The 27,253-nt window shown below is 34.2% G+C and overlaps 2 protein-coding genes and 1 long non-coding RNA gene across 4 annotated transcripts in view; all 3 read left to right on the forward strand.

The window, feature by feature from the left end:
• Window positions 1-666: 666 nt before the first annotated feature.
• vim (vimentin) lies at window positions 667-8,276 on the forward strand. The gene is made up of 9 exons (XM_019101575.2): window positions 667-1,326; window positions 2,459-2,519; window positions 3,515-3,610; window positions 4,793-4,954; window positions 5,455-5,580; window positions 6,345-6,565; window positions 7,241-7,284; window positions 7,662-7,744; window positions 7,826-8,276. Exons 1-9 carry the CDS (start codon window positions 791-793, stop codon window positions 7,862-7,864), a joined length of 1,368 nt encoding a protein of 455 aa, XP_018957120.2. The 5' UTR covers window positions 667-790; the 3' UTR covers window positions 7,865-8,276.
• A 9,825-nt stretch (window positions 8,277-18,101) lies between these two features.
• Window positions 18,102-21,248, forward strand: LOC122142248. 2 transcript variants are annotated; one of them, XR_006158474.1, is made up of 4 exons: window positions 18,102-18,461; window positions 18,859-18,929; window positions 19,977-20,057; window positions 20,339-21,248. It is a non-coding gene; the product is annotated as an uncharacterized LOC122142248 (long non-coding RNA). The 2 variants fall into 2 exon arrangements; XR_006158473.1 differs by having other exon boundaries at window positions 19,982-20,057.
• Window positions 21,249-24,017: 2,769 nt separating this feature from the next.
• LOC109049947 (calcium/calmodulin-dependent 3',5'-cyclic nucleotide phosphodiesterase 1A-like) overlaps window positions 24,018-27,253 on the forward strand; it is a 64,384-nt gene continuing 61,148 nt past the window's right edge. The window contains exon 1 of the mRNA XM_042752218.1: window positions 24,018-24,705. Coding sequence (XP_042608152.1) covers window positions 24,621-24,705 — 85 coding nt within the window. The 5' untranslated portion in view covers window positions 24,018-24,620. The remainder of the gene's footprint in view (window positions 24,706-27,253) is intronic.

Consider the following 27,253-nt stretch of genomic DNA (forward strand, 5'->3'; position numbering starts at 1 on the left):
GTTGCTAAAAATTAATGCAATTAATTACATTATTAATTAATGTACTTAGTTTGAATATATGTTAGATATATATATTTTTCAATTGTGTGTGTGTGTATATATATATATATATATATATATATATATAATATATATATATATAATTATAATATTTTATAATATTTTTATATATGATATGTGTTTTAGTGATTTTTTATAGATAGATAGATAGATAGATAGATAGATAGATAGATAGATAGATAGATAGATAGATAGATAGATAGATAGATAGATAGATGAAAACTACGAAAATAAATAAATAACAAATATTTATATAATAGCCTACAAAACATATAAAAAATATTTAAAAATCTATTATTTAAAAACAGAAATTAACATTTTTAGTATTTAACGGTAAACGAATGAATGGAAAACTGAATATATTTATCGTTATTATGTATATTATACATTTCAAATACAATGCAAATATAGCCTAGCTAATATTAAAACAACATTATACGAAAATGCATTTATTAAACGGAAAAACGAATGAATGGATACTAAAGTGAATACACTCTCCTGTTGTTGGCAGAGTTAAACTCTTTGAATGATGGAGAGGCACATCCTGCTCCTCCGCCCCGACTGCGCTCCTGCGTCACTAAAGCTCCCGCACCGTTATGTCATTAGCATAGGGAGTGGACTATAAATGCGAGCAGAACCTCTGCAGAGGTCTCGGTTGGTTTGGACAGGGTGCGGTAGTTCGTGAAAGTAGACGCTGACTTCAACAATACCCCAGAACTAAAGGATTACAATGGCCAGCCGAACAAACACATCTTCTTACAAAAGGATGTTCGGTGGGGAGCGACCAGCGATGGTTCGGTCCACTTACTCCAGCCGGCAGTACAGCAGCCCGGTGCGCACCACCTCTCGCGTGTCCTACAGCAGCGCGTCCTCCGCGTCTCCATCCATCTACATGAGCAAGGGCGCGAGGGTGCGCAGCAGCGCGCCGCTGCCCAGACTCGCCACCGAGACGCTGGACTTCGGGCTCGCCGACGCCATCAACACCGAGTTTAAAACCAACCGAACCAACGAGAAAGCGGAGATGCAGCATCTCAACGACAGGTTTGCCAGTTACATAGATAAAGTGAGATTTCTGGAGCAGCAGAATAAGATCTTGATCGCGGAGCTGGAGCAGATGCGGGGCAAAGGCTCGTCCCGGGTCGGTGATCTGTACGAGGATGAGATGAGAGAACTGAGGCGACAAGTGGACCAGCTCACCAACGAGAAGGCCACAGTGGAGGTGGACCGGGACAATCTGGGAGAGGACATCGAGCGCCTCAAAGAGAAGTAAACATTGTCCAAGAGACTGTGCATACAACCCAAAACGGTTATAAGGGGAAAATAACATTTATTAGAGTTTATAAAAAGTAAAAAAACAAGGGTTTAAAATCATATTATTGCCATTTCGTATTTCATAATAACTGTAGGTAATGTGGATAATTGGATTAATGAATGCATTTTAACGGTGCATTTATACTACAAAACAATTTATAAGATGAAGATTTAGAACTATAAGATGAAGATTTAGTGTCTATCTCTATAGCATATATATATATTATATATATATATATATATATATAACAGTACAGATATTTCAAACACACACACACACACACACACACACACACACACACATATATATAGGCCTATTTATTTATATTCATTGATTTGAGTTTAAATTTTCATTTACTGATAACTGAAATATAGCCTATTATTACATCAAGAAGCTGGTTCTACCTGCCTTGATCCTTAACATGATTTTTATTAGTGTAACCTAAGAGAGGTTGATTTAGTCATATTGGCAAATTTAATACTTTTTCTGAAATATATAAAACCTGTTTATTTAGATTTTACCCCATATTATGTTTTATTTTTGGTGTGTAATATGGTGTTGAATTTCTCTCAGGACAAAGCTTTCTCTTTACCGGGTCAAATGAAACCAAAATATGGTCTTAGGTTTTATATTTCTTATGAGCAACATATGAAATGTAATATAAACTTTAGGCTAATGAGAAAAAAAGTTATAATAAATGCATTTTAATGATGCATTTATACAACAGAGACTCTAGAGATTTTAAAGTCTCATGAAATCTTCATTTTAAATCAAATATTATATACATTTAAATAAATAAAATATAGGCTAAATTCATATATAAATGCATTTATAAAAAACAAAACTACATTATTATTTACTCTGTAAGATGATTCTGTCAGAACAAAGCTCTGCTTTATAGGGTTTTCTCGTTACCAGGTTAAAAACAACCCATTATTAGTTTAATTTTTGTGATACAGCCAAAGATAAGAAATTGATTTTATTTAAATTGATGTCAAAGGCTTTCTTATTGTCCTGGTGAGATGCTCCAGTGGGTTTGGTTGTGTTATACAGGGTGTGGCTCTTAAATATTCATCTCATTTTCAGACTTCAAGAAGAGATGCTCCAGAGAGAGGATGCGGAGAACACCCTTCGGGGCTTCAGACAGGTACATCTTCGCATGTACAGAAAAACCACAACCATTTTTATATGTATTACTGGACCTGATGTTTGATTGGGTGCTACCACAGCCACAATTACAATGTGATCAGTTAACATTCCAGTCAGTGTTTGCAAGACACTAGTGATTCTCTCCTCACAATAAAAGGGTCAGTGCAGGCCTGGTCAAGCTGCCCTCTTGTCCGGCATCAGATTTAGACACGCAACTGAAAAGAAAGCTTTGTCTGAGAACAGGCTGGATGTTCATGACAAAGCAAACTGTTGTATGAGTGGGAGGGGTCAGTGTTAACCAGGGTACACTGGTGACTTATGGTCACAGAGGAGAGGATGTGTGTGTGTGTGCTTTAAAGGGTGTCTGCCACTACCAGCTGCAGCACTACAAACAGTTAGCAGCAGGCAAGCTATTGTTATTCACTTCAGAAAGGAATAGCTTAAAATAATTTACATAAGCTACCATGTTTTTCAGGATCGTTCATCATGGTTTGCACAAACATATTAAGGAACACAACTGTTTTCAACATTGATAATAATAGTAAATGTTTCTTAAGCATCAAATCATCATATTAGAATGATTTCTGAAAGATCATGTGACACTTGACTGGAATAATGATGCTGAAAATTCAGCTTTGCATCACAGGAATATATTACATTTTAACATATGTTAAAATAGAAAACTGTTATTTTAAATTGTAATAATATTTCCTAATATTCCTGTAACTTTGTCCAAATAAATGCAGCTTTGTTGAGGATTAGAGACTGTTCTCAAAAACATTCATAAATGACCCCAAGTTTTTGAACTGTAGTGTATAATGTGATTCTTTTAGTGCAAAGGAATAGAAGAATGAGAAAAGGGAACTGTGTAGAACTGTGTAGAATTCATAGGAAACACAATTGGAAGTTTAAAACATTTTTTTTAGGAGAAATGTCTCCTAGGTTTATACAAATGATCATATGATGAATATTTTATATGTGTTACACACACAGGATGTTGATAACGCCTCCCTGGCTCGTCTGGATCTGGAGAGAAAAGTGGAATCCTTGCAAGAAGAGATTGCTTTCTTGAAGAAGCTTCATGATGAGGTACTGAACCACCTGTGGAGAGAAACATCAAAATGAGATGTCTTTAATATCTTAAGTGTTTCTCATTCATAGCATTAACATTAAATGCAAATGCCAATTTTCACATTATTCTCACCCCAATAATGTCATAATGTGTTTCCTCGAGAGCTTCAGAAAAGATCTTAATAATTGCCAGGAGATGAATTACAAAATGAGAGATTTTAATCCAGATTTAAACATTTCTTATTACCTTCTTCTGAGACCAAATTCTGCACATTTATACATCCATTATCTCTTCTTCTAATGAATGTTAGGAGAAACATACAAGACAAAGCTCACACAGTCTCCTGAGCCATAAAAGAGTAGCTCTGAACAATAAAATGAATCAAATTTCCTCTGGCCATTCAACCATTCTTCTCACAGTCGTGGTTTTCTGGCTGACTGACACTTTTGTTGGGCTTGTTAATATCAGGGGATTGTCAGGCATGTGTGACTTGCTGCCATAGTGATTAAATGGGGCGTAATTCCAAGAGAATAAAGCGGAGACTTTGTTTCAGGATCAGGAAGTACATTAGTTCAGGGCTAACAAACTATTGCTATTGTATTTCAGAATGAGATTTGTTCAGTTTACGTTCAAATCAAAAACCAAAAATTATGGCATGCAATTATTACACATTACCATTCAATAGCTGGGGTCAGTCAGATAATTCTTTTGAAAGAAATAAATACTTTTATTTAGCAAGGATGCATTAAATTAATCAAAATGACAAAAATGCTTATAATGTAACAAATAAACTATATTTTATAAATTAAACAAATTATATTGTACAATAATACTTATAATGTAAAAAACAATTACTATTTCCACAAAAATATTAAGCAGCACAACTGTTTTCAATATTATTGATAATAAATGTTTCTTGAGCAGCAAATCAGCATATTAGAAAGATTTCTGAAGGATCATATGACACTGAAGATTGGAGTAATGATGCTGAAAATTCAGCTTTGCCTTCACAGGAATAAATGCATTTTAAAATGGATTCACATAGAAAACAGTTATTGTAAATTGCATTACTATTTCACAATAACACTGTATTGTACTGACCTTGAACTTTTGAGCAACAGTGTACAATGTGATATTCAGGATAGGTTTCAAACTGTGCATTTGGATCGTTAAAGACAATTTTTCCAACATCTCCACAGGAACTTGCCGAACTGCAGATTCAGATCCAGGAACAGCATGTGCAGATTGATATGGAGGTGGCCAAACCTGACCTCACCGCTGCCCTGAAAGACGTCCGGCAGCAGTACGAGACTCTGGCTTCCAGGAACCTCCAGGAGTCTGAGGAATGGTACAAATCCAAGGTCGGGTTCTCATAATAAAATAATTCTAATAAAAAATAGGCATCTTAACTTTTGAAAGGAGGATTTTTTTCCCCCATATTCCATATCTTTTCTGTATCTAATACAGATTTTACTTGCAGCAATAATAAATACAGTCTGTGCAAAAAAACCTGAGATAAAGTTGATAAACTTACAAGAAACATCAGATAGTTAACTTAGTTAAGTTACAAATGAACAATGAAACAATACAAGAAAGGATCTGATCTTTAAGACAGTGTGAGATGTTTGAGGAAGGAGTAAGACTCAGCTCAGGATCAACTCCTTAAGATGTGGCAGATGGTCGACGGAGAGGTTGTGTGGATTTAGAGACCATCTGCTCCTCTGTCACAGTATTGATCATCCTAATGGACCGACTGATCTATTAACCTAGATCTTCAAACATGAAACCAGCACAGTCATCAACAAAAGTCAGAGAGGCAGATGGAGCTTTATCTTTATCTCACACTTTCTCTTTTTTGTAGTTTGCTGACCTGTCAGAAGCTGCTGCCCGTAACAACGAAGCGATTCGTCTGGCCAAGCAGGAGGCCAATGACTATCGCCGCCAACTTCAGTCTCTCACCTGCGACTTAGAAGCTCTTAAAGGAACTGTAAGTACTGGAGAGAATTATATTAGCTTCAGTGTTATTTTACTACCATTGAGATACTATTATAGATTTTATTCTGTTCTGTTTTCATTTTCATTTTTGAAGTTTTAGTAAGTTTTTGTTGTCATTTGTGACCCTGGACCACAAAACCAGTCGCTGGGGTATATTTGTAGCAATAGCCAAAAATACATTGTATGGGTCAAAATTATAGATTTTTCTTTTATGCCAAAAATCATATATTAAGGTAAGATCATGTTCCATGAAGATATTTTGTAAATTTCCTACCATAAATATATCAAAACTTAATTTTTGATTTGTAATATGTATTGCTAAGAACTTCATTTGGACAACTTTAAAGGCGATTTTCTCAGTATTTTTGATTTTTTTGCACCCTCAGATTCCAGATTTACAAATAGTTGTATCTTGGCCAAATATTGTCCGATCCAAACAAACCATACATCAGTGGAAAGCTTATTTATTCAGCTTTCAGATGATGTATAAATCTCAATTTTGAAAAACTGACACATTGTTTTGTGGTCCAGGGTCACATTTTTTTTTTTTTAAATGATTTCAGTTTTAGTTAAGTACATCAAGTTAAACTAAATTAAAATGAGAAATATTTTTGCTTTTTATATGATTTAATTTAATTTTAGTTAATGCATATTTTAATTCAAGTTTAAAAAAAAATATTTTAGATATAGTTTACTATAATTAGCATTTATTAAAAAGCTTTATATTACGACTAATTATCAGATCCATCATTTCAGAATGAGTCCCTGGAGCGTCAGCTGAGAGAGATGGAAGATAACTTCTCCATGGAGGCATCTGGTTACCAGGACACCATCGCTCGTCTAGAGGACGACATCCGCAACATGAAGGATGAGATGGCGCGCCATCTACGTGAATACCAGGATCTGCTGAACGTTAAAATGGCCCTGGATATTGAGATCGCCACCTACAGGAAGCTGCTGGAAGGGGAAGAAAGCAGGTGAATGTTTGCTTTTGCAATTCGATTTTCTTTGTATTCTTATCTTTTCTTTAAAGGCACATTCAGCATGGACTTATAGTGACACCTAGTGGAATAAATGCGGGAGGATGAGTTTTGGTTACTGATTAGATTGTATAAATATTAACTAGCAGTGTTATTTTAGTATTTAGTATATGATATTATATTTTTATTTACATTGTGCATTAGCTTTTACTTATCTATTTTCAGTTTTTATTTTAATTGTGGTTATTGAGTTTTTATTTTTTCTTTTAGTGTAAGCTTTTCATTAAAATTACTTTGTGTCAGCTTTATTTCAGGTAACAAAATATATATAGTTGTAGTTTTTAAACAAAAACTATTAAAAACATTTTTAACCTTGTGAACTAGACGTTATTTTTTTGCTCACAAATAATTTTAATTAATTAAATAAATAAATAAAGCAAATAGTATTTGGCTGGTCACATGACCTCAACATGTCAAGCCCTATAAAGTGACCTGCTCACTGACTATAAATGTAAGACTAGAAATATAAAAGCAAATATAAATATAAAAACTACAACCTTTTTAATGAGGGGAAAAACTGAGTGAAACTTCTAGACTTTGACTATTTAAAATATATTCCAAATATGTTTTTGACGTAACATTGGTTTTTACACATTATTTCTCTCTTTCTAGGATCACCACACCATTCCCCAACCTCTCATCATTAACCCTTCGAGGTACAGTATCTTTTAGTTCATCCTTAAAAAATCGTGAACAGTGGGAAAACGATGCTGAATGCAAATAATGTATTACAGCACATAATCATGAAAAAATATGATAGTAAAATAAATAGGCTTATCACTTTTTAAAATGGAGAAGAAAATGCATCCCATGTCCCATATGTTGTTAAAATAGCATCCAGTTAAATCAAATCAAATACACATTTACTTGCAGTGGGAATAAACATGGTTTGGGCTTGAGACTATTTAAATTCAAGATGCATTCCGTAACCAACATTTTATTATATATTATATATATATATATATATATATATATATATATATATTATATATATATTTTTTTTTTTTTTTTTTTTATATATATATATATACAGAGACCATGAAGGAAACCAGACCTGCGATGGACAGCCTGTCAAAGAAAGTGGTGATAAAGACCATCGAGACCAGAGATGGACATGTGAGTGACATAAAAATTCTTTACAGGTGTTATTAAGTTACAATATGAAAATCACAACCTTTTGACCTTTTATCCATGCAGATAATCAACGAGTCCTCCCAAAATGATGATCTGGAATGAGCCGCATGTGAACATGTGACCAGTAGTGGCACTAGAGAGCTGAAGATCCATGCTGGAGTAGGACGAAGAGGAATGGAGTTTCTTTTGTTGTTTCTGTTGAGAGTAAAATAGAAAAACAGCTTTAAAGTGCCTTTTTTTGCATTGCCACATTAGAGCGGTCTGTTGATAGAGCTGTATTAGAGCTGAAAAGATAACGTAGGCCACTGAATAAGCCAGCTTTATCCAGGTTTATGTTTACCACGATGTCTGTAGTTTACACTGTTGAAGACCACAGCAATACTGCTACACCTTTTCTTGTTTTGTATAATTGTCGCAAATGACCAAAAACTTGATGAACTCGTCTCTCTTCCACCACAAGAAGACCAAACTGTCGACAAATTTCCACAAATTCAATAAACCTTTTAAAGAATAATCAGATTGCTTTCTTTTATGAACAGTATTTGTCCTTCATTTCTTATTACCGTGCCAAATGAGCTAAACATCTGAGGGGCTTTTTCAAATGCCTCTCTGTTGCGCAGTAAAATCTTCGACGTCATAAAAATAAACAGATTAGCAGGATCCACTGGGGCAATGAGCAACACAAGAATATTTCTATGATCTAATTAAAGATCATTTGTAAAACCTAATGGGGGAGCTCTAATGAGATCATCATCTCATCATGTTTAGTGATTATGTCTCTGCATGCTTAAATAGCTGTCAATCAATCCCCAGTTTCAAGACCTCCACATGTTTTTTTTTATATGATTTTATGTAACAAGAGCTAATCCCAAAGTCCATTTTTCCCCGAGGGTGAATGCAAAGGGTTAAGACCAGGCAAATCGTGCCAGTCTGAAAGAAGGATTTGGCATACTGGCATTGATTCTATGCAAAAATTTAAATATTAAACCAACTGTGTTCAAATTAAACCAATATCTTAAAACACCCTTGTACCAGTGTTATTTTAGTATCATTGAGATTATAGTTTTTGTTAAATTACATTTTATGTGTATATTTTCTGTTTATAATTTGAGAGTTTTAGTAATTTTGTTGTGTGGTTTTGTCATTTTTAATATTTCTCGTATTTATTAATTTCAGTATACCAGATTAAATTAAATTAAATAGAGAAATGTTGCCTTGGCAGCTAGCATGAAATAAAATAAGTCTTTTATTATTTTATTTTACTCCAGTTGATGTTTGTTTTATTTCAGGTAATGAAAATTTAACTTTTTTATGGTTTTAGTTAAATATTATGTCCTACAAAACTCAGACTAAATCCAAAAAAACATGAAAATTCTAATGATTCAGTTAATATGAAATTGAAGTATTAGCTAAACTAAATGTTATTGCTCTGTAAACAAAATTTTTCTATTGCCTGATTAAAATAATATTTTAATACCTATCATTAAATAAATCCGATTATAGGCCGAGGAAATCCAGACATTCTATCATGCATGGCATGGATGGCATAATCTAGTTAAAACTGAAATACTTTATATTTTAATTAAATTATACTTATTCGTATATGACCGTTACAGGGTTAAGGCAATTAAAAATGTTGTTTACATTGCAGAGTGAAGTCATTAGCATGTAAATGGAACCGTTCTGCATCCAGTTCCATTTCTATGGTCCAAAACCTTTACTTGTCTGCTCTCTAGTGGGCATTGGTTTCAGCTGCACATGGGTGGAGAATGTATAAAAATATATTTAGTGTTGTCTATTTTTTTTTATTGTGTGGGGAAAAGATAGTTATCTTTTTATTTGTATTTATTTTTTTGCTTCCATATTGCACCATCTGGAATCATTTCAAAATGTCAAAATGAATGTTGGTATTTTGTTTCTAATGCAAAGACATTCATATATTTGTAGTGAGTGAGTGATTTAAGCATCCTAATACTTTATTGGCCTATTGTACATTCATATTTTAATTCATTTTAGCTCTTCTATCTTAGAGGTCTCATATGAAGATGTTGGACCTACAACAAACTACTTTCCAAACTACTTTCCTTCTTATACTGTTTGATTAAGTGAAAGACAGGAAGAAATTATCTATGCTTGATTACAATCATGAACACACAGGGTCTGATGAGAAGAATGTGCCTGTATAGCGCCATCATTTAATCACTAATACTGTCCAAATTAAAAATGATTAGACAGAGACTGCAGAGACAGAGGAGCAGAAGCTCAGAAAATCTATTTTTCATTAAACTGAAAACGCATTTAGTGGCAGTGTATGTCGTTTACCATAAAACTTGAACATGACATGGACAACTCGCCCCTTAAACTGTGTTTAACAAACTCCAGCATGGAAGTGCCTGACTGGTGTTGCTCCAATTCAGTAATTGCAGGTCTAGCAGCTGCAGGGACTCATCTCAGCCATCCAAAATGGTCCACAGCCCTGCTGTTCCATTACAGATTTCATTACCTCCTCCAGAAACACTGTGAAGGGCAATCTGTGTCATCAGCAGGGATATGGGAGAACTGAGAGAGATACACAGGAGAGAGAGCATTGGGATGGTCTCTAGAGATTTCTGTCAAAACAGAGAATGTTGCTTTTTTCAAACCAGCAAAAATGATAGTAAATCTGAACAATAAGCTGATAAACATTTATGGCAGTGCAGGTGGTTCTCATAACTGTTCTTACTGTGAATTATATTTCATTATTGTGTACTTGCAATACAAACATTTTAATGTGGTCATTAAGCTTTATATAGCCTACAGATACATGTTGGTATCTGTACAAGGTTTTGTGTGGTTTTTTTTTTCCTTTTTGTGTGTGTGTGTGTGTGTGAAGCAACTTAAAAAAAAAAAAACTGGCTGAGAATTGCAACTGCAGGACTTACTTTATTGATTGGATCTCTGGAATATTACATTCTAATAGGTCAATTGTACAGAGCCCCAATATTTACATTTACATTTAGTCATTTAACAGACGCTTTTATCCAAAGTGACTTACAAATGAAGAGCTTACAATCTTATAAAAGAGCAATGTGATATTATTTTACACAAATACTGCGTTCCCCCAAGAACTTTGCATTATCTTGCAAAATATTTGCGTTCTCTTCCCAAAATATTGTTACTCTAGACACTTTGCATTATCTTGCAAAATATTTGCGTTCTATTGCAAAAGTATTGTGTTCCCCTGAGAAACAAAATATTGCAAAATATTTGCGTTCTGTCACAAAAGTACCGCTCCCCCTGAGAAACTTTGTGCCATCTTTCAAATTATTTGTGTTCTCTAGCAAAATACCGTGTTCCCCTTGAGAAACTTTGCATTGTCTTGCAAAATATTTGCGTTCTCTTGCAAAAGTGCTTTGTTTCTCTGAGAAACTTTGCATTATCTTGCAAAACATTTGCATTCTCTCCCAAAAGTGCTTTGTTCCTCTAAAAAACTTTGTTATCTTGCAAAATATTTGCGTTCTCTAGCAAAAGCATTATGTTTTCAGAGAAACTTTGTGTTATCTTGCAAAACATTTATTTTCTCGCAAAAGTATTGTGTACATTTTAGTAACTATACTAGGTTCATGTCTCTTGCATTGGTTTCTGGGGCTGTTTTCTTCTCAAATATAATAATATGAATCATGTCCATTCATTGTTTATTTGGGAGGGAGCCACATAATTAGCAGGATAATGAACATTCAGTTGGTCTGAATCACAAAATAAACCCCTTCAGGGTGACTAGAATAATTGCTTGCCTGTATTGTTATTGTAACACATTTTGGAAAAAAGTGTAAATGTCAGTTTATTTTGTTATAATGACCAGTTGTCCGTATATTATAACATATTTTTAAGGGGCTGAAAGCAAGATAATTATATTTATCTCTTAAACGTTATTTGTGTTAAAGCAAAACTAGTTTATAAGTGTCTGTTTATCATTAGGGTCACTAAATGACTAATAAATCTGCCTTTTTTACTTTATAATACATGTTATGCTCATTTACAAACGTATATTTTGATCATATAACTGGCTCAGAGTGAACTTCAAGAGAGTCTGTCCCCAGATGTGTTTAATAACCTCAGGTACCGTGTGTCGCTGTCCAATGACTGCATCTTCAAGTCTGTATGAATCTGTAATGTGACCTTACAGTTGAGAGGTCAAACTTTTGGGGCACAGAGATGGATAATTTACTGCTAAAGCCTGTGGTCACTGCGACATATAAGAATGCCGAAAAACCAACTTTGCTGCTAACCACCAACCAAAAGAAAAGGCCATTATGGTCAACTCTGCTTGTAGCCAAGGTCATCAGTCAAATTAATGTGAAGGAAGTAGGGTCAGAGGTTGAAGGAGCCTTAAGCAGTCATGCTCAAAAGATCAGAATCTGAATTTGGAATAGCATACTTCATTAGACTGTACATCTCCCTTAATCATGAATATATGTTGATTGTTTATTTTATTAGAGATATTATTTATTATTTTTTTGATGTAGAATATTGAATTTTTTTTGATGTTTATATTAATCAGTATTTTCTGACAAAATAAAACTTTTGCAAGTCATAACAAGTAGCGAATATTTCATTATATTAATATTGAAGTACAAAAACACATTCTAAAGATATTTAAGCATTTGCACGTGGCTGAAAAGGATAATGACAGTAGAGCTCAATTATGCTTTATTCATGTTTGACATGCAGTGGCCTTAATAAAGATGAGCGTTTCTGAGCAACTTCTTCCTCTCCGTAATACAAGGGCTAATTGCTAGGGATGAGGCTTTAATTACCATAGTCCTTGATGAAACACTCGTTTTCTTGTTTAACTCTCAGCTATGAGAGCAGAATTAATTGCAGTGTTCAAGAGGGGCAAAGTAATCAGAGAACCATTATAACTAAGTTCTGGTGTCAGATTGTGACACAAAAGATAGCTGTCTGTTTTAAAGCGCACTTTACTGAGAAAAGCAGTTGCACGCTGCGAGTTCAGTTAATTAGTGGTTTACCTCATTTCGAATCCCATCTGTTTTATGGTCTTCTGTCTTATTGATTCCAGAAACAGAAAATGTTTTTTATTGTTTGGAAAATCTTGCCTGTTAAAAACTTGCTTTAAGATAATTATTATATACATGTACAATCTATTGTGTTGTACCAGTTAAGCTACTTATATTCCTGTACAGAATTACACAGAAATAACACATTTGGTATATCTGCAGTATATAATTGATTAGGCCTGAATAAGCGTTATCTCTGAAACTGTGTTTTTGTACACTGCTTGGAAATTAGCAAAGTGCATCTCAACTTGTTTTGCTTCTGGACTTTTCTGGAAGTTCTTTCAATGGCTCATCAGACTGATGGTATCATCAGGTGGGTTTTTAGTTATTCATTAAAAGATCTAGATCATAAGATTTATCTATTCATGAATCAGAGTCTACTGCTTCCAGAGTCTAACTTACTGCTCAAATCGGACTTGTGCTAAAAAGAACCAGCTCATACGAGTCATTTGTTCTACTTCCATGTGATTTTGTATCAGTTAAAAATAACCGTTCATATGAGTATTAATCGAATTATGATTGCGCCTTGTTTTTTATTTGTTTGTGATTTGGACTACAATGATTTCGCCTGTGTTTTTGATCAACTGAAAAGAACTGGGTCATACGGATCACTTGTTAGTGAATCGAATGTTTGATAATCTTGTATATTAGTGTAGACAGACAGTATGCAGATTGTGCGAGGACAACTCAAGAGAAAGACTTGTTTTCTTACCATTAATTGTGTGGTATTCGGTATTTTTACCCTATCACATTCCATCAGACAGCAAGCTCTGAAGAAATTCAACCATTATAGCAGCTGACTAGAATGTTTTATTCCAGGAAACACCAAAAAAAAAAAAAAAAAAGGTATTACCTGCGCAGGAACTTGAGACATGAGGTGTCGGACCAGGTAATTATTTTTCATTATTTTGTAATCAGTACAATATAAATACTCTACAGGTATTCTAACACTACTGTATATTGAATATAGGTGCTTGAAAACGTAAGAAGGGCTTAATACAGTTGCTTAATTTTGGATTCAAAATATGTGACATTACTACGTGACAACCCTGATTCCCTATTGAAATTTAATAAAAGTAATTTAAACAAACAAACAAACAAAAAAAGCATAAGCTGGTTTATGTATGTTTTGAAGCATGGCTGCTGGTTTAAGCTGGTCCTTAGCTGGTCATGTGCTGGTCCTAAGCAACTAGCTCCTGCTTAGGACCAACACATGACCAGATTAAAACAGCTCATGACCATCTTAAACCAACTCAAACCAGCAGCCATGCTTCAACATATCTAAAGCAGCATACTGTATAGCCTACTGGATTTTTCAACGGGGTTGTGCAATAGTAAAAAGCCTACAATTCTGTGCCACATTGCAGATGTGATTCTCATTTTGAGACTGCCATGTCTCAAGTCTTTTATCTTAGGCTACTAAAGATTGGCCTTTTGGGAGGGAGATTCATTTGACAGATGAATGGTGACTGGGCTGGGATTGAAAGTTCAGATTCATGATAAATGGCTCTTTTGACTCATGTCTTGAGCTGTAAAATAATATGAATTGTGATTACAATGCCTTCAGAGTTGTTCATTTCCATGGTGGAGGAGGCATTGCATATTTTCTGTCAAGTCAATCACTAGGCAGGGATGCCAGAGCTCAGAGAAAAAAATTCAGGCCAAAACTGAAACAAAACTCTCCCAAAAGGAATGAGAACTAGTCCAAAATGTTCCCGTGCCCACAGATGACAGCTGCAGGATTCCCATAAAGAGCTTTAAAATCCCCCCTCCCCCCATTTATTCTATTTATTACATTTTTTTGCAAGTGATTTTAATTTATATATGTGCACATTTGATTATTTAATCTATTTTATTCCTTTTAGGTTACTGAAAATATATGAATTTTAATATGCCAATGTACATAGATTTGTCTAAAGGCTATTTTTGTCCTCAAAATGCATATTGTCCTTTCACTTCCCCAATTCTCCATTTTTTTTCTTCATATAATTAAATTAAAATCCTCTCTGATATTTTCTGATTTCAGCCAAGACTATTACTATTAATAGCCTACATATACTGTTTTCTCTTTGCTTCTCACTTCTTCTCTCCACATTCACTCCTGTTTTATCTACACACAAGCATCAATGTGGAATGAATCTACGAATGGCAAACTCCTTAAGAAGGTATTCACTCCAAGCACCAATACACATTTATCTAAATAAACCTGTTGGTGGCTGTGGTACATTATAAAAGTAGTCCCAAAATATCTCAGCAATTTTTGCATTTTTGAAATAATCCAATTATGTAGGAAGACCACAACCCTGGCAACACTGGCTCCAAGTTGTCAGTCTTTGCATGTTCACTTTCAGTTTCCGCTGTATCATGACATCAAACGTTCAACATCTGTGGTAGACTGACTCATATCTCCAGAGACGCCTAATCAGTGTCACAGCTTGACAGATGACTGTTAAAAGTTGAATTTTTATGGTTAGTTTAGGCCAGTTTAGAGGTCTAATATACCTAGAGAGAGCTATTTGCTATAATTTCCTTGAACTTCATAGTCAGTTTCTCATCTTGTACAAGACTATCCTCAGCTGTGATGTGAAGGGCAGAAGACAAAGAAAAATCATAGTTCAGTGAAACTTGGACTTGTGTCTGGTGTGACATGGTGTAAGGTACCGTCCCAGGACCCACCACTTGAGAGTGCGTGCGTGTGACAAAAAGTACACATGACTGTCCAGTTGATTTTTATTGCTTTGAATGCATTATAAATCCATGCTTTGCTTTGAAGTGGTATTTGAGGTAAAGCCCATCATTCATCACATTCAGAAACTCACGTGTCCCGAAATCTTGGAATTTCGAGGAGAACATTTGGCGTAAGTTAAATGAATAAGGTACTACATATTTTGATAGTAAAACAAAGTTTTGCTTGTTATTGGTGCACAGTAAGCATTTTGTAAAACATGTGCAACTATTTTTAATTGCAACTGCTACACTTGACTTGATTCTTCTTAATTTTTCTTGATTCTTCTTAATAATTTAAGTGATTTTGATCAGAATTAATTGAACATGTTGAGCAATTCTCTTTCATTTCTCTTTTTACTTACCACTATTTTGACAAAATGAGAGCAACTGTTAGTGGTCATCAAACCAAATAGCTTGCAAACTTACTAAAAAAAGGCAAATGTTTAAAAACTTAAGTTCTATTTGTATATGGCATCATTAAAATACATTAATTGTCTTATTTACATGTTCCCAGTTCAGAAGGTCTGTAAAAATGGACACTGGAGTGGCGTTCAGGTGCGTTCATCTAATATAATCATTCCAACCTGACATTATGGCAGCATTAATTATATGCATAAGTAAGAAAGATATTTAAATGAAGCATTAAAATCTGCATGATTTGAGATGTGGAGGTGTCTGTGAGTGCTAAGGTGGGCAGCATAGACCCAGTGCAATGCACTCTGCTCATTACCTGCAGTTAAACCAGCTAGATAGTCTGCTTGAACTTAACACTAGGCTTTTAGCAGCTCAATCATACAAACTCTTGAACAAGACATTTGATGCGGCGAGCGCAGCCGAGCATGTCAGAAGCTGAAACACAAGTGTATTGGTTTATCAGGCCTGTTGTCGGAGCGATAGAGTTTCTTACAAGTGTTTGCTGCTCTCACTGTGATGAGCGGGTAACTGAAGCCGAATGCGTAGAGTGGAACCGACAGAGCGTAAAGCATCTTTTTCTCTCTCTCCACCTCTGAATAAGGAGTTGGAGCTTCTTAAACATTTATGAGTCAATAGGATCCTTTTTGTGATCTTAAATGAAAATGGTGGATTGTTTTACACTTAACCTTTGTTTTGCACTTACAGGTGATTTAGACGTTCAAAGTTCAGACAGCTGCCATACGCCGGTACTCTAGAAGTGACAACCGCTAGGTCTTCAGAAGTCTGAATTGGAAACTCCCAGAGGAGATTTTATTGCTCAGAGTTTGCAGCAGAGACTCTATAGACTTCTCACTTGTGCTTCCTTTAAGTATCAGCTTTATCAGATGTTTCTGCAAGAATTCATTTGGAGAAGTACAAATTGATTGGCACCAATTGTTGACATATATAGTACAATAAAAATATAAAGATATAACATAAATGTGGTTGACACTTATCAGGTTTGTGTTTCCCAAAATCATCTTTAGCTAACTATAGTCGTGAGTTCCATTTAACTCTTCCATGCAACTCTTGAGCGGTAGTTCTCAAATTTTGGATTCATGGCCCCGACTGTCCTGGGAAGTATTTAAAGCCCTAACTTAAATCTTTCTCAAAATTACTTCTGTTGTATGACAAAGATACTTCTTTTCAAACTACTTTTCTTTTTTATTATGAGAAACAAGCAGTTTCTGTAGAGTAAAACAATTAACCACAATTATTATTATTATTTTATTCCAGAATTTTAATAAATACAACAGTTGCTGATGGTACAAGCTTAAATATTTATTTATTTATTTATTTATTTATTTATTTATTTGTTTATTTATTTATAAAATTATTTATTTGATCAATTTAATAATATTTTAATTATATATATATATATATATATTAAATTTAATTTTAAAAATAATTTATTTAAATTTTATTCTATGTATAATTATATTTTAAGTAATGTTTAAACCAGTTGCTACCTATTTTTTTTAACACTTTTTAATTATTATCATTTAATTATATGTTCAATTTTTAATTTAATTTTAATATAACATTCATATTTTCTAAATAATTTTAAATGGACAGTTCAACCAAAAATGAAGATTCTGTCATAATTTATTCCCCCTCAAGTTGTTCCAAACCTGTATGAGTTTCTTTCTTCTTCTGGACACAAAGAAGATATTTTGAAGAATGTTGATAACCAGACAGTTGCTGGTAGCCATTGACTTCTATTTTTCATAACATGAAAGTCAGTTGCAGTCACCTGTTTGGTTACCAATATTCTTTATAATATCTTCTTTTGTGATCATCAGAAGAATCTATCCCTTTAACTCAAGAAGTTGAGAACAACCAAGATGCATAAGCCTTTTTTTTTTTTTTTTTGAAGGAAAAGTCTCTATTTGTTCAAGATTCAAGATTTTTATTCATCACATACACGATTATATAGAGAATATATAACCAGCAGTGAAATGTGAGTCAAGTCTGCTCCATGGACGGTGCAATTATTAAAGAATACAACACAGAGGAAAATATACATAAATATAGGTATTGAAAAATTAAATAAAAGTATAAAATAAAATAAAAAAATATACTGTAGAATTAAACATAGAAAATAAAATGTGCATGAAAGTATACTGTAGTCTTAAATATTAAGATATACAGGAATGTACAAGAGGCGAATGTGCATATGTGCATTAAACTGTACAGTTTTAAGTACAATTAAAAAAAAAAATTCTCCACTGAATCTCATTGCTGTCTTATAGAAACAGTTGAGATCTCATTTCTTGTGTTTCTTCCAGACTGCAACACAATTGCCTCCGCATACAAATCATCAAACCACACGAGCTCTGACTGGAGTGCCAACAGCTGTAAATATGCTGAATGTTTCAGGCACATAGCACGTTGTGAAACCACAAAAAAGGCTCTTTTTTAACCAGTGAGTGCTGTATTTGGTTGCCATGGAAACTTGTGAGGTGAGAGTCCTGGGTGGGGTTTTGTGGACTATGGTCTTGTGGACTATGGTCTAGAATCGGATAAGCCAAGCTTTTATCCTGCTACACCCACTCAGAGATAGAGAAGTTAACCTGCTTCTTTCTGCTCTCGGCGTCCTTGAAGTTTATATCTTTCTCTCTGGCATTCTGTCAGAGTGTCAGTGTAGGCTGACCCTGAGTTTTTATTTCACTTGTTGCATTGTTTGAGTGAATTGGTGACTGGCCATGGACTGACTATACAGCAGTTCTGTAGAAAAACACCATTGCTTTTGAAATAGTTGTGATGTGTGAGATGATTGTATAACTAGAATATTACAATCCAATTACGAGATCGCCATATATAACCTTAAGCTTTTTCTTTCTTTCCTAACTCCAAAAGAGATATTTTGAAGAATGTGCATGCTGGTGTTCTCCATACAATGAAGGTAAATGGAGATTGACACAGTTAAGGTAAAAAAATTAAACATCTATCTATAGATTTCCATATTTAATTTCGCAGTTTATAAATATTTGATATATTTGAATTTAATATCTTAAAACATATATTTGGTCTGCCCAATTTTTTATTTGATGAGACAACAATTTTTATCAGGTCTTTCTTTTCTTCTAACCAAGTTGACTTTTAAGGTTCTATAAGATGGACCCTGAAAGTTACAGCACAGTTTTAAGTACAATTAAATATATATATTTTTTTGTTGAATCTTTTAAATTGTTTGGTACATGCAGTGCAAAATTGTTTGAATTAGTGCTGTCAAATGATCAATCGTGATTAATCGCATCCAAAATAAAGTTTTTTTTTTTGTTTTGTTTTTTACATAATATACTGTATGTGTGTATACTGTGTGTATTTATTGTTTATATATAAATACAAACACATGCATGTATTTAAGAAAAATGTTGTTTATATGTTAAAAAAAATTATATATTAATTTATACATAAATATTTTCAAAATATATACTATATGGGTGTGTATTTGTTTATATATTAAATATATATATTTATACATGTAATTTTATTTTTAAATATATACTGTATGTATGTGTATTTATATATACATAATAAATATACACAGTACACATACATATATCATGTAAACAAAAACTTTTATTTTGGATGCGTTTAATCATGATAGCATGTGAAGCTGATATGGCAATAAATGTAAATACAACATACAATATATTAAGTAAGGAATAATTGACAACATGCTGTTGAATTATTAGAAAATAATGCACACCCGATGTGGTGATACGAGTTATGATGATGGAACTACTTGCCTGAAACTACTTTTGCCATGCGTTTCCCTGAAAATAACTGCACACCTTAGAATGTTCGTCAGCCAATCAGATTTAAGCATTCAAAGGCCCTGTAGTATATATTACTATACAGTATATTAAATTTCTCTGCAATATATTAAATTATAAATATTTTTATGTATTGTAGGGCCCACTTTTACTTATTTATTTAATGTCATTTTTGTCATTCAATTTATGGAAAAGAGCAGCATTAACCTTCTACTGAAGATTTTGTTCGTGTTCTACTGAAGAAAGAAAGTTTTGCAGGCTTGGAATGACATGAGGGTGAGTAAATGATGAGTTAAACTAACCCTTTAATGACCCAGAAATAACTATTTCTCTCACTGTGACTCTTTGAATTAAAGGTGTGGGTAAATTTTCACACATGTATGTGTAAATCTATAAATAGTGCAGGGATGTAAAAACACATCAGATGAAGGTGTGTGAGCTTTGTAAGAAAGAGAGAGAGCCACATGCAGAATCATCACTCGCAGATTTTAATCTCAGCAGGTTTACAGCAGGTGTTGGGTAATGACGCTGTACTTTGGTCTCTGTTTTCTGTGCAGGTGGGTGAGGGGAGATTTGGAAAACAGGTGCTCAAAAACACATCTGAATGGGAACGTCCACTCAGCTTGTGTGCTTGAGTGCTAGATCACATTGCAGTCATGTGGGAGAGTCATGTATATGTCCATACAGTAATTTAACAGGTGCTATTTGTTTTAAAACTGTGTGAATGGATTATCATCCCTGAAGAACTTTATAGGATTGAACTAATATGACAGTTTAATTATCACTATGCACCAGCCGCCGTATGTGAATTCAAGACACATGGAATGACCCCTTCACCTCTTCTTTACGAGAACATATATATCCAGACAACATTCATTTTCACTTAAACACACTCATCTGATTTAGATCTGACACTGTACAGAATCCTAGTGAAAACAGATCACAGCAATAAGACTCAAATCTAAAGGACACATTTTTTTGTGGTTGCTAAGTGACACCAAAATTGGCTCCTAGCCTTCAGGTGAATGGCGACAGAAATTTATTTTTGTTTTTATTTCACTTGTTGTGTTGGGGAACACACTGTGGACAGAGACATGTTTTTATTGGAGGATATTTTATCTATTTATTTATTTATGTATTTATTTTTCAGTGTGTCTCTTATTCTCACCAAACTAGCATGTATTTGGTCAAAAATACATTAAAAACAGGAATATTGTGAAATATTATTACAATGTAAAATAATTATTTGAATGTTTTATATATAATTTAAAATATTGCTTATTCCTGAATTTTAAGAAGCCATTACTCCCACTTTGAAGTGTTCTCCTGTCTCCCATGAACAGAAAGTTCAAAAGAATAGCATTTATTTGAAATTTATTTATTTTTGTCACAATATAAATGTTCTTACTGTCACATTTGTTCAGTTTAATGCATGCTGGTTAAGTAGAAGTAAAAGTATTCAATTCTTAAAAATCTCCCCTCTCTCTCTCTCTCTTTCTCTCTCTCTCTCTCTCTCTCTTTCTCTCTCTCTCTCTCTCTCTCTATATATATATATATATATATATATATATATCTCTCTCTATACATATGAAGAAAATATACATTGTGACATTATTTAGTTGCTATTGTGTTCTGAGTGGTTATTGGTATTTTGTTGTGCTGTATCCTTTTTTGGTGTTTTTGACTTAATGATGATAGGACAGTTTAGAGTTGACAGGAAGTGAAGTGGGAGAGAGAGAGAGTGCGGCAGGTTTGAAAAGGTCCTCAAGCTGGGATTTGAACTCGGGACGCCTGTAGTGCAGCAGTGCTCTATTCCAGTGCATTGCCCACAAGGCTATCAGCGCCAACATTGTACTGTTTTTTAGGCATTGCTTGGTGGCAAATAAAGTGTTCTGGGTGGTTGCTAAATGGTTCCTTACTGGCCCAAGTCAAAAGAACTCAAGAGATCTCTAAATATGGCTCAGGTACCAATGTTAATGTAAAAAAATGGTAGGTTTGTTTGTTTGGGTAGTGTAACATTTTCAATGTTCCTTAAAGGGTTACTCCGCCGCAAAATGAAAATTTTGTCATTTATCACTTACCCCCATGTCGTTCCAAACCCGTAACAGCTTTGTTCTTCTTTGGAACACAATTTAAGATATTTTCGATGAAAACAGGGAGGCTAGAGACTGTCCAATATACTGCCAAATAAATAACAGTGTCACGGTCCAGGAAAGTATGAAAAGTATCGTCAGAATAGTCCATCTGCCATCAATCGTAACGTTACGAAGCGACGAGAATACTTTTTGTACACGGAGAAAACAAAAATAACGACTTTATTCAACAATTCATCTCCTCTGTGTCTCTCCAAATCAGTGTAGTGCCATTTTGGCAAATCTGAGCAGTACGCAGGCGCCGTACGCTCTTCTGTGTCAGCCACGCTGTGCTGATGCGATGTTGTCTTTCAAACCAAAGCGTAAACACACGTAAAAAACGTATCCATGCAAATTGTGTTCCGAAGACGAACAAAGCTTTTAAGGGTTTGCAACGACATGGGGGTAAGTGAATAATGACAAAATTTTCATTTTGGGATGGAGTATCCCTTTAACAAGCAAGCAGCAACATTTGATGTATAATTTACATCTGACGCACAAATGGTGCAGCATGAGTTTCAGCACTGAATTTTAATACTGTATTTAGGAGTTTTGTTCAAATCCATAAAAGTCCAGTAGTAATATTGATGCTTTAATTGCCGAGTTCAACTTAAAAATGCTTAGGAGTGCAACATAAAGCATTGAACGAATATTTTGTTACATCCAGTTCTTACATCAGGAAAATCCAAACACGTGTTCAGAACCCCTCGGCCGCTCTACAAGATTGTCCAATCAGTTCTACACTAACAAAAGCTAATACTATAATAGATCTCCGGATATTAGAAGGGTTTATGAATGTCAATGTCTCTTGATAATGTAATTCATAACTTTAAATAGAGATACAGAATGGCTGATGCTTCAGCCATGTATGTGCAGTTTTTCAGATCACAAGGGCTAATCAGTGAGTGAATTGAAGTGCCACAGGGTTATAACATAACACCATTGAACGGTTGCATCACTCAAATGAGCTCAAAGTCCTGTTCAAAAGAGCTGTTTTGAAAGAGATAGTAAGAAATGTGTGTAATTGGATCAAATAAGTCTGTTATTTCAGCATTAAGTGGACCAGAAACCAGATGCATATTCTTGGCTGATTCTTTTGCTAAATGTACCATCCTGTTGTACACCTTATGTTGCTGTTTTACTGAGGAGGAAACAAGCATCTGTATTCAAGGGGCAATAGAGTCACACTCAAATTCCGATTGTTATTATTCAGTTAGCTACAGCAAATATAATATGTTGAGAATTTTACAAATTAACTTTATTAACATATTTAACACAGATTTGGAATATTGCATAAAACATTTGCGAATAAAGCAATATAAAGCAAATTAAGTGTTTCCAAGAGAAAAGGGTCATTTCCTGATAAACTAGCACAAAATATCTGTAATAAAACTGAAAGCTGCTGCAATCGAGCAAAAACAAACAAACCTGTGGCTCTTTTTCATACATCGCAATAAACGCTGTCATGTTATCTTGCATTTGGAACTGTACAGTGTGTTTGGTGTTTGTGAACACAATCGTGTGAGACAGTTCTGGGAAGGACCAGAACCAAACCAAATAACTCCAGACTTTGGCTCAGAATGATCAAACAAACATTTGAGATGTTGTGCATTGAAATTGGTCCACTAGTTAGTCCAGTTATCCAATCACATCGACTGTTGAGACAAAATCATGTGAGTTTTTGTTGCGCATTTATTTGTTAAATGTTTCCATTGTAGTTTTAAGTGCATACGTTTTTAATGAACATTTTTAGAATTTATATGCATCTTTGCATTTCTTTCCAATATATTTTTATGCAATGTCCCAAATTTGCATAAAAAAATAGATGAATGCAAACATAGCTATTAACAGATAAAAAGCTTCCAAGAATTGTTGCATTGTTTACGTCCAAAACAACACAGTGTTAATTTTCACATTTTTCATAATAAAACAGTGACAAAATTCTGTGGTTTTTGCATGAACTTTCCCTTTAAGTGGAGTTTGTAAACAAATTGTAGTTCAGAATGGGTCCTATATGGAATCTGAGTATATAATGTTTTTTATTAATTGTTTTTGACACCATAACCCGCATAACCTTCTTTTAATCTTATCCAACCAGCATTTCTGGCAGAGTGTTTTGTTTAAACATCGTAAAAAGGTTGCCCTTTTGCAATAGCACTTGCCCGTATGTTCTTGCACACACACACACACACACACACACACACACACACACACCCACACACCCACACATACAGTAACCACACAGGTTCGAAGAAGGCAGACGTGAAAGCTTCCAAGAATAAACATCAGCATGTATCACTGACTCAGATCAGTGAATGCATATATGCTTAGCGCTCAAGTAAATGGCCGAGTGAGTGTGACAGTGAATGAGAGAGAGAGAGCCTGTAATCAAGCACAGTTTAGAAGTGGGAAGGGTCACAGTGTGAGCGGGAGGGGAAGAGAGAGAGAGAAACATCTCCCATCTGTGTGTTTATTGTCTTTACAGTGTAAGAAAGGCAGGCAACAGAGAAACAGGCTGTATGATGAGCTCAAGAGGGATTTTTACAGATGGGATGCGCTCCCTGCAGGAGATGTCAACCCTGTGACTTCCTTCACTAATGATCCTCTCTGATCATTGACGTCCCCGCTCAGAGCACGCTTTCCCACCTGAGGAGTCTGTTTCCAGAGTTTCTCTCCCCTCGCAGACGGACAGAGTCAACTGGAGAACATGTCAGAGCTCAGCTCCAAAAAACAAGGATTTAAAAAATGCCGGAGTGCCACTTTCAGCATTGACGGCTTCAGCTTCACTATTGGTAAGAACAGCTGGTCAGGTATGTGTGGGTGGATGTGTGTTTCTGTAGCCAGCACTGATTTATTTTTTTTCTATGTGAGTGAACATGGTGCTGCTGCAAGTGCTGTTGGGCTTTTGAAATCAATGATTAGTCTGTTTAGTTTGAGAAAACTAAAACTTTTTTTTTTTTTGGCTCACCTCAAACAAATGTCAATCTAAACACAACATGTATTTTATTTAAGGGTCCCAGACACCTCAATACTGTATAATAATAATAATAATAATAATAATAATAATAATAATAATAATAATAATAATAATAATAATAATAATAATAAATGACCATATATTATTATTATTATTATTATTATTGTTAAAATTATAATTTTATGTTTATTATTTTTATTATTGTTGTTGTGTTATTGTTGTATCATTTAAAATTCTTAATAAAAATAGTAAAAGTTTTATTATTTTATAATTAATAATATAAATTAATTTTCTTGTTTTTTTACTATTATAATAAAATAAGTATTAATAAAATATTAAATTTATAATAATAGTAATAATTATAATAATTTATCATGACTAAAAAACAATAATAACAGTAGTTTATTATGACGATGATGATGATGATTATTAATTTACATTCTTTTAATATCAAATCAGAGTTTAAATATATTATTGCTGCCTTGTTTCATGCAATTACAGAACAGTGACCAACTTTTCTCTAATATATTATTCTGTCTGTTTTTAATTCAATTTGAGCAAAAAAAAAATTAAAAATAAATAAAAAACATTCCAAAAATGCAATAAATCAAAATAAACAAATCAGAGATTCTTACCATGTGAAATCCATTGCAATAAAGCATATTTTAGTTTTTTGGAGGTTTCTGAAACCCCAAATATTTAGAAGGACGTGTTTTGAATCTTGTCAACAATAGTTATAGTCACTTCTCATACGATTATCAAAGTTGTTAAGTATCAACCTGATATGTCAGAATTTTGTATGTTTTGTGCTATTAAAGGGTTACTCCATCCCAAAATAAAATTTTGTCATTATTCACTTACCCCCATGTTGTTCCAAACCCATAAAAGCTTCGTTCATCTTCGGAATACAATTTAAGATATTTTTGGATGAAAACCGGGAGGCTTGTGACTGTCCCATAGACTGCCAAATAAATAACAGTGTCAAGGTCCAGGAAAGTATGAAAAGCATCGTCAGAATAGTCCATCTGCCATCAGTGATTCAACCGTAACATTATGAAGCGACGAGAATACTTTTTGTACGCGAAGAAAAATCGTAATAATGGTTTTTTTTAAATATTTGTTTCATCTGTGTCTTTATGAATCGGCGTAGCGCCATTTTGACAAATCTGAGCAGTACGCTCTTCTGTGTCAGCCGCGCTACAAGTGTATGTTTTTTACGTGCATTTACACTTTGGTTTGAAAGCAAACGGTGCATCGGCGCAGAGCGGCTGACACAGAAGAGCGTACGCTGCCTGCGTACTGCTCAGAATTGCCAAAATGGAATGGCCAAAATGATTTGGAGAGACACAGAGGAGAGGAATTGTTGAATAAAGTCATTATTTTTGTTTTCTTTGTGTACAAAAAGTATTATCGTCGCTTCATAACGTTAAGGTTGAATCACTGATGGCAGATGGACTATTCTGATGATGCTTTTCATACTTTCCTGGACCGTGACACTGTTATTTACTTTGCAGTCTATGGGACAGTCTCAATCTTCAATTGGGTTCTGAAGACGAACAAAGCTGTTACGGGTTCGGAACGACATGGGGGTAAGTGATTAATGACAACATTTTCATTTTGCTGTGGAGTAACCCTTTAAATTTATCATATGGTCTCTCAGACCCTGATAGAGCATGAGGGTTAAATTAGCATATCTATGCTCTAAATTTTGGTGTTTATGCATATGTGAAGGTTTCAGAAAAGGGTTTAGAAATGTCTCAATGAGTCAGTCACTGATCATAACACAAGCACAAGGGTTTAGTAAATTGATTCAAGACAGCTTGAGATCACTTTCCTTGCATGCAAACTCTATTTTCTGTTCTGTGTATTAACATGAATGCAACAAAGTGATTATGTCTCTTTCATTCTCTCTGGGTTGCTCTGAGTCGCCTGAGTACAATTAGATTACATAAGAAACAACTTTTTTTTTTTTTCGTTTCAAAATGAGTCACAGTGTTCTGTGTTCTCCAAGAAGCGTGAATTCTTTTATTGTCCTGTCAGATGATGAGGGACACAACATCAGGACGTTGATGTTTCTGACAGGGTTAGACGATTTAGGCAGGCGCTGAACAAAGAGAGCTTGAACGCCAAAGTAACATGACAGTCTTTGTGGCAGAACATTGGATGGCGGTAATTATACTCCTAAAAGGTCAAGGGCTTATATAACAGACCACAATCAGGAGATAAAGAAGTGGAGAAACTACGACTGTGCTCAGATCAAAGGTATCAGGTGGAAAACATAGTCATGTGATCATTCCGAGTCCTTTTGTGACTTCTAACCTGTCAGATTAATTCTGTTTGATGGGATGAATTGTTGCAAGAAC

Source organism: Cyprinus carpio, chromosome B24, assembly GCF_018340385.1.
Source record: "Cyprinus carpio isolate SPL01 chromosome B24, ASM1834038v1, whole genome shotgun sequence".
Classification (NCBI taxonomy): domain Eukaryota; kingdom Metazoa; phylum Chordata; class Actinopteri; order Cypriniformes; family Cyprinidae; genus Cyprinus; species Cyprinus carpio.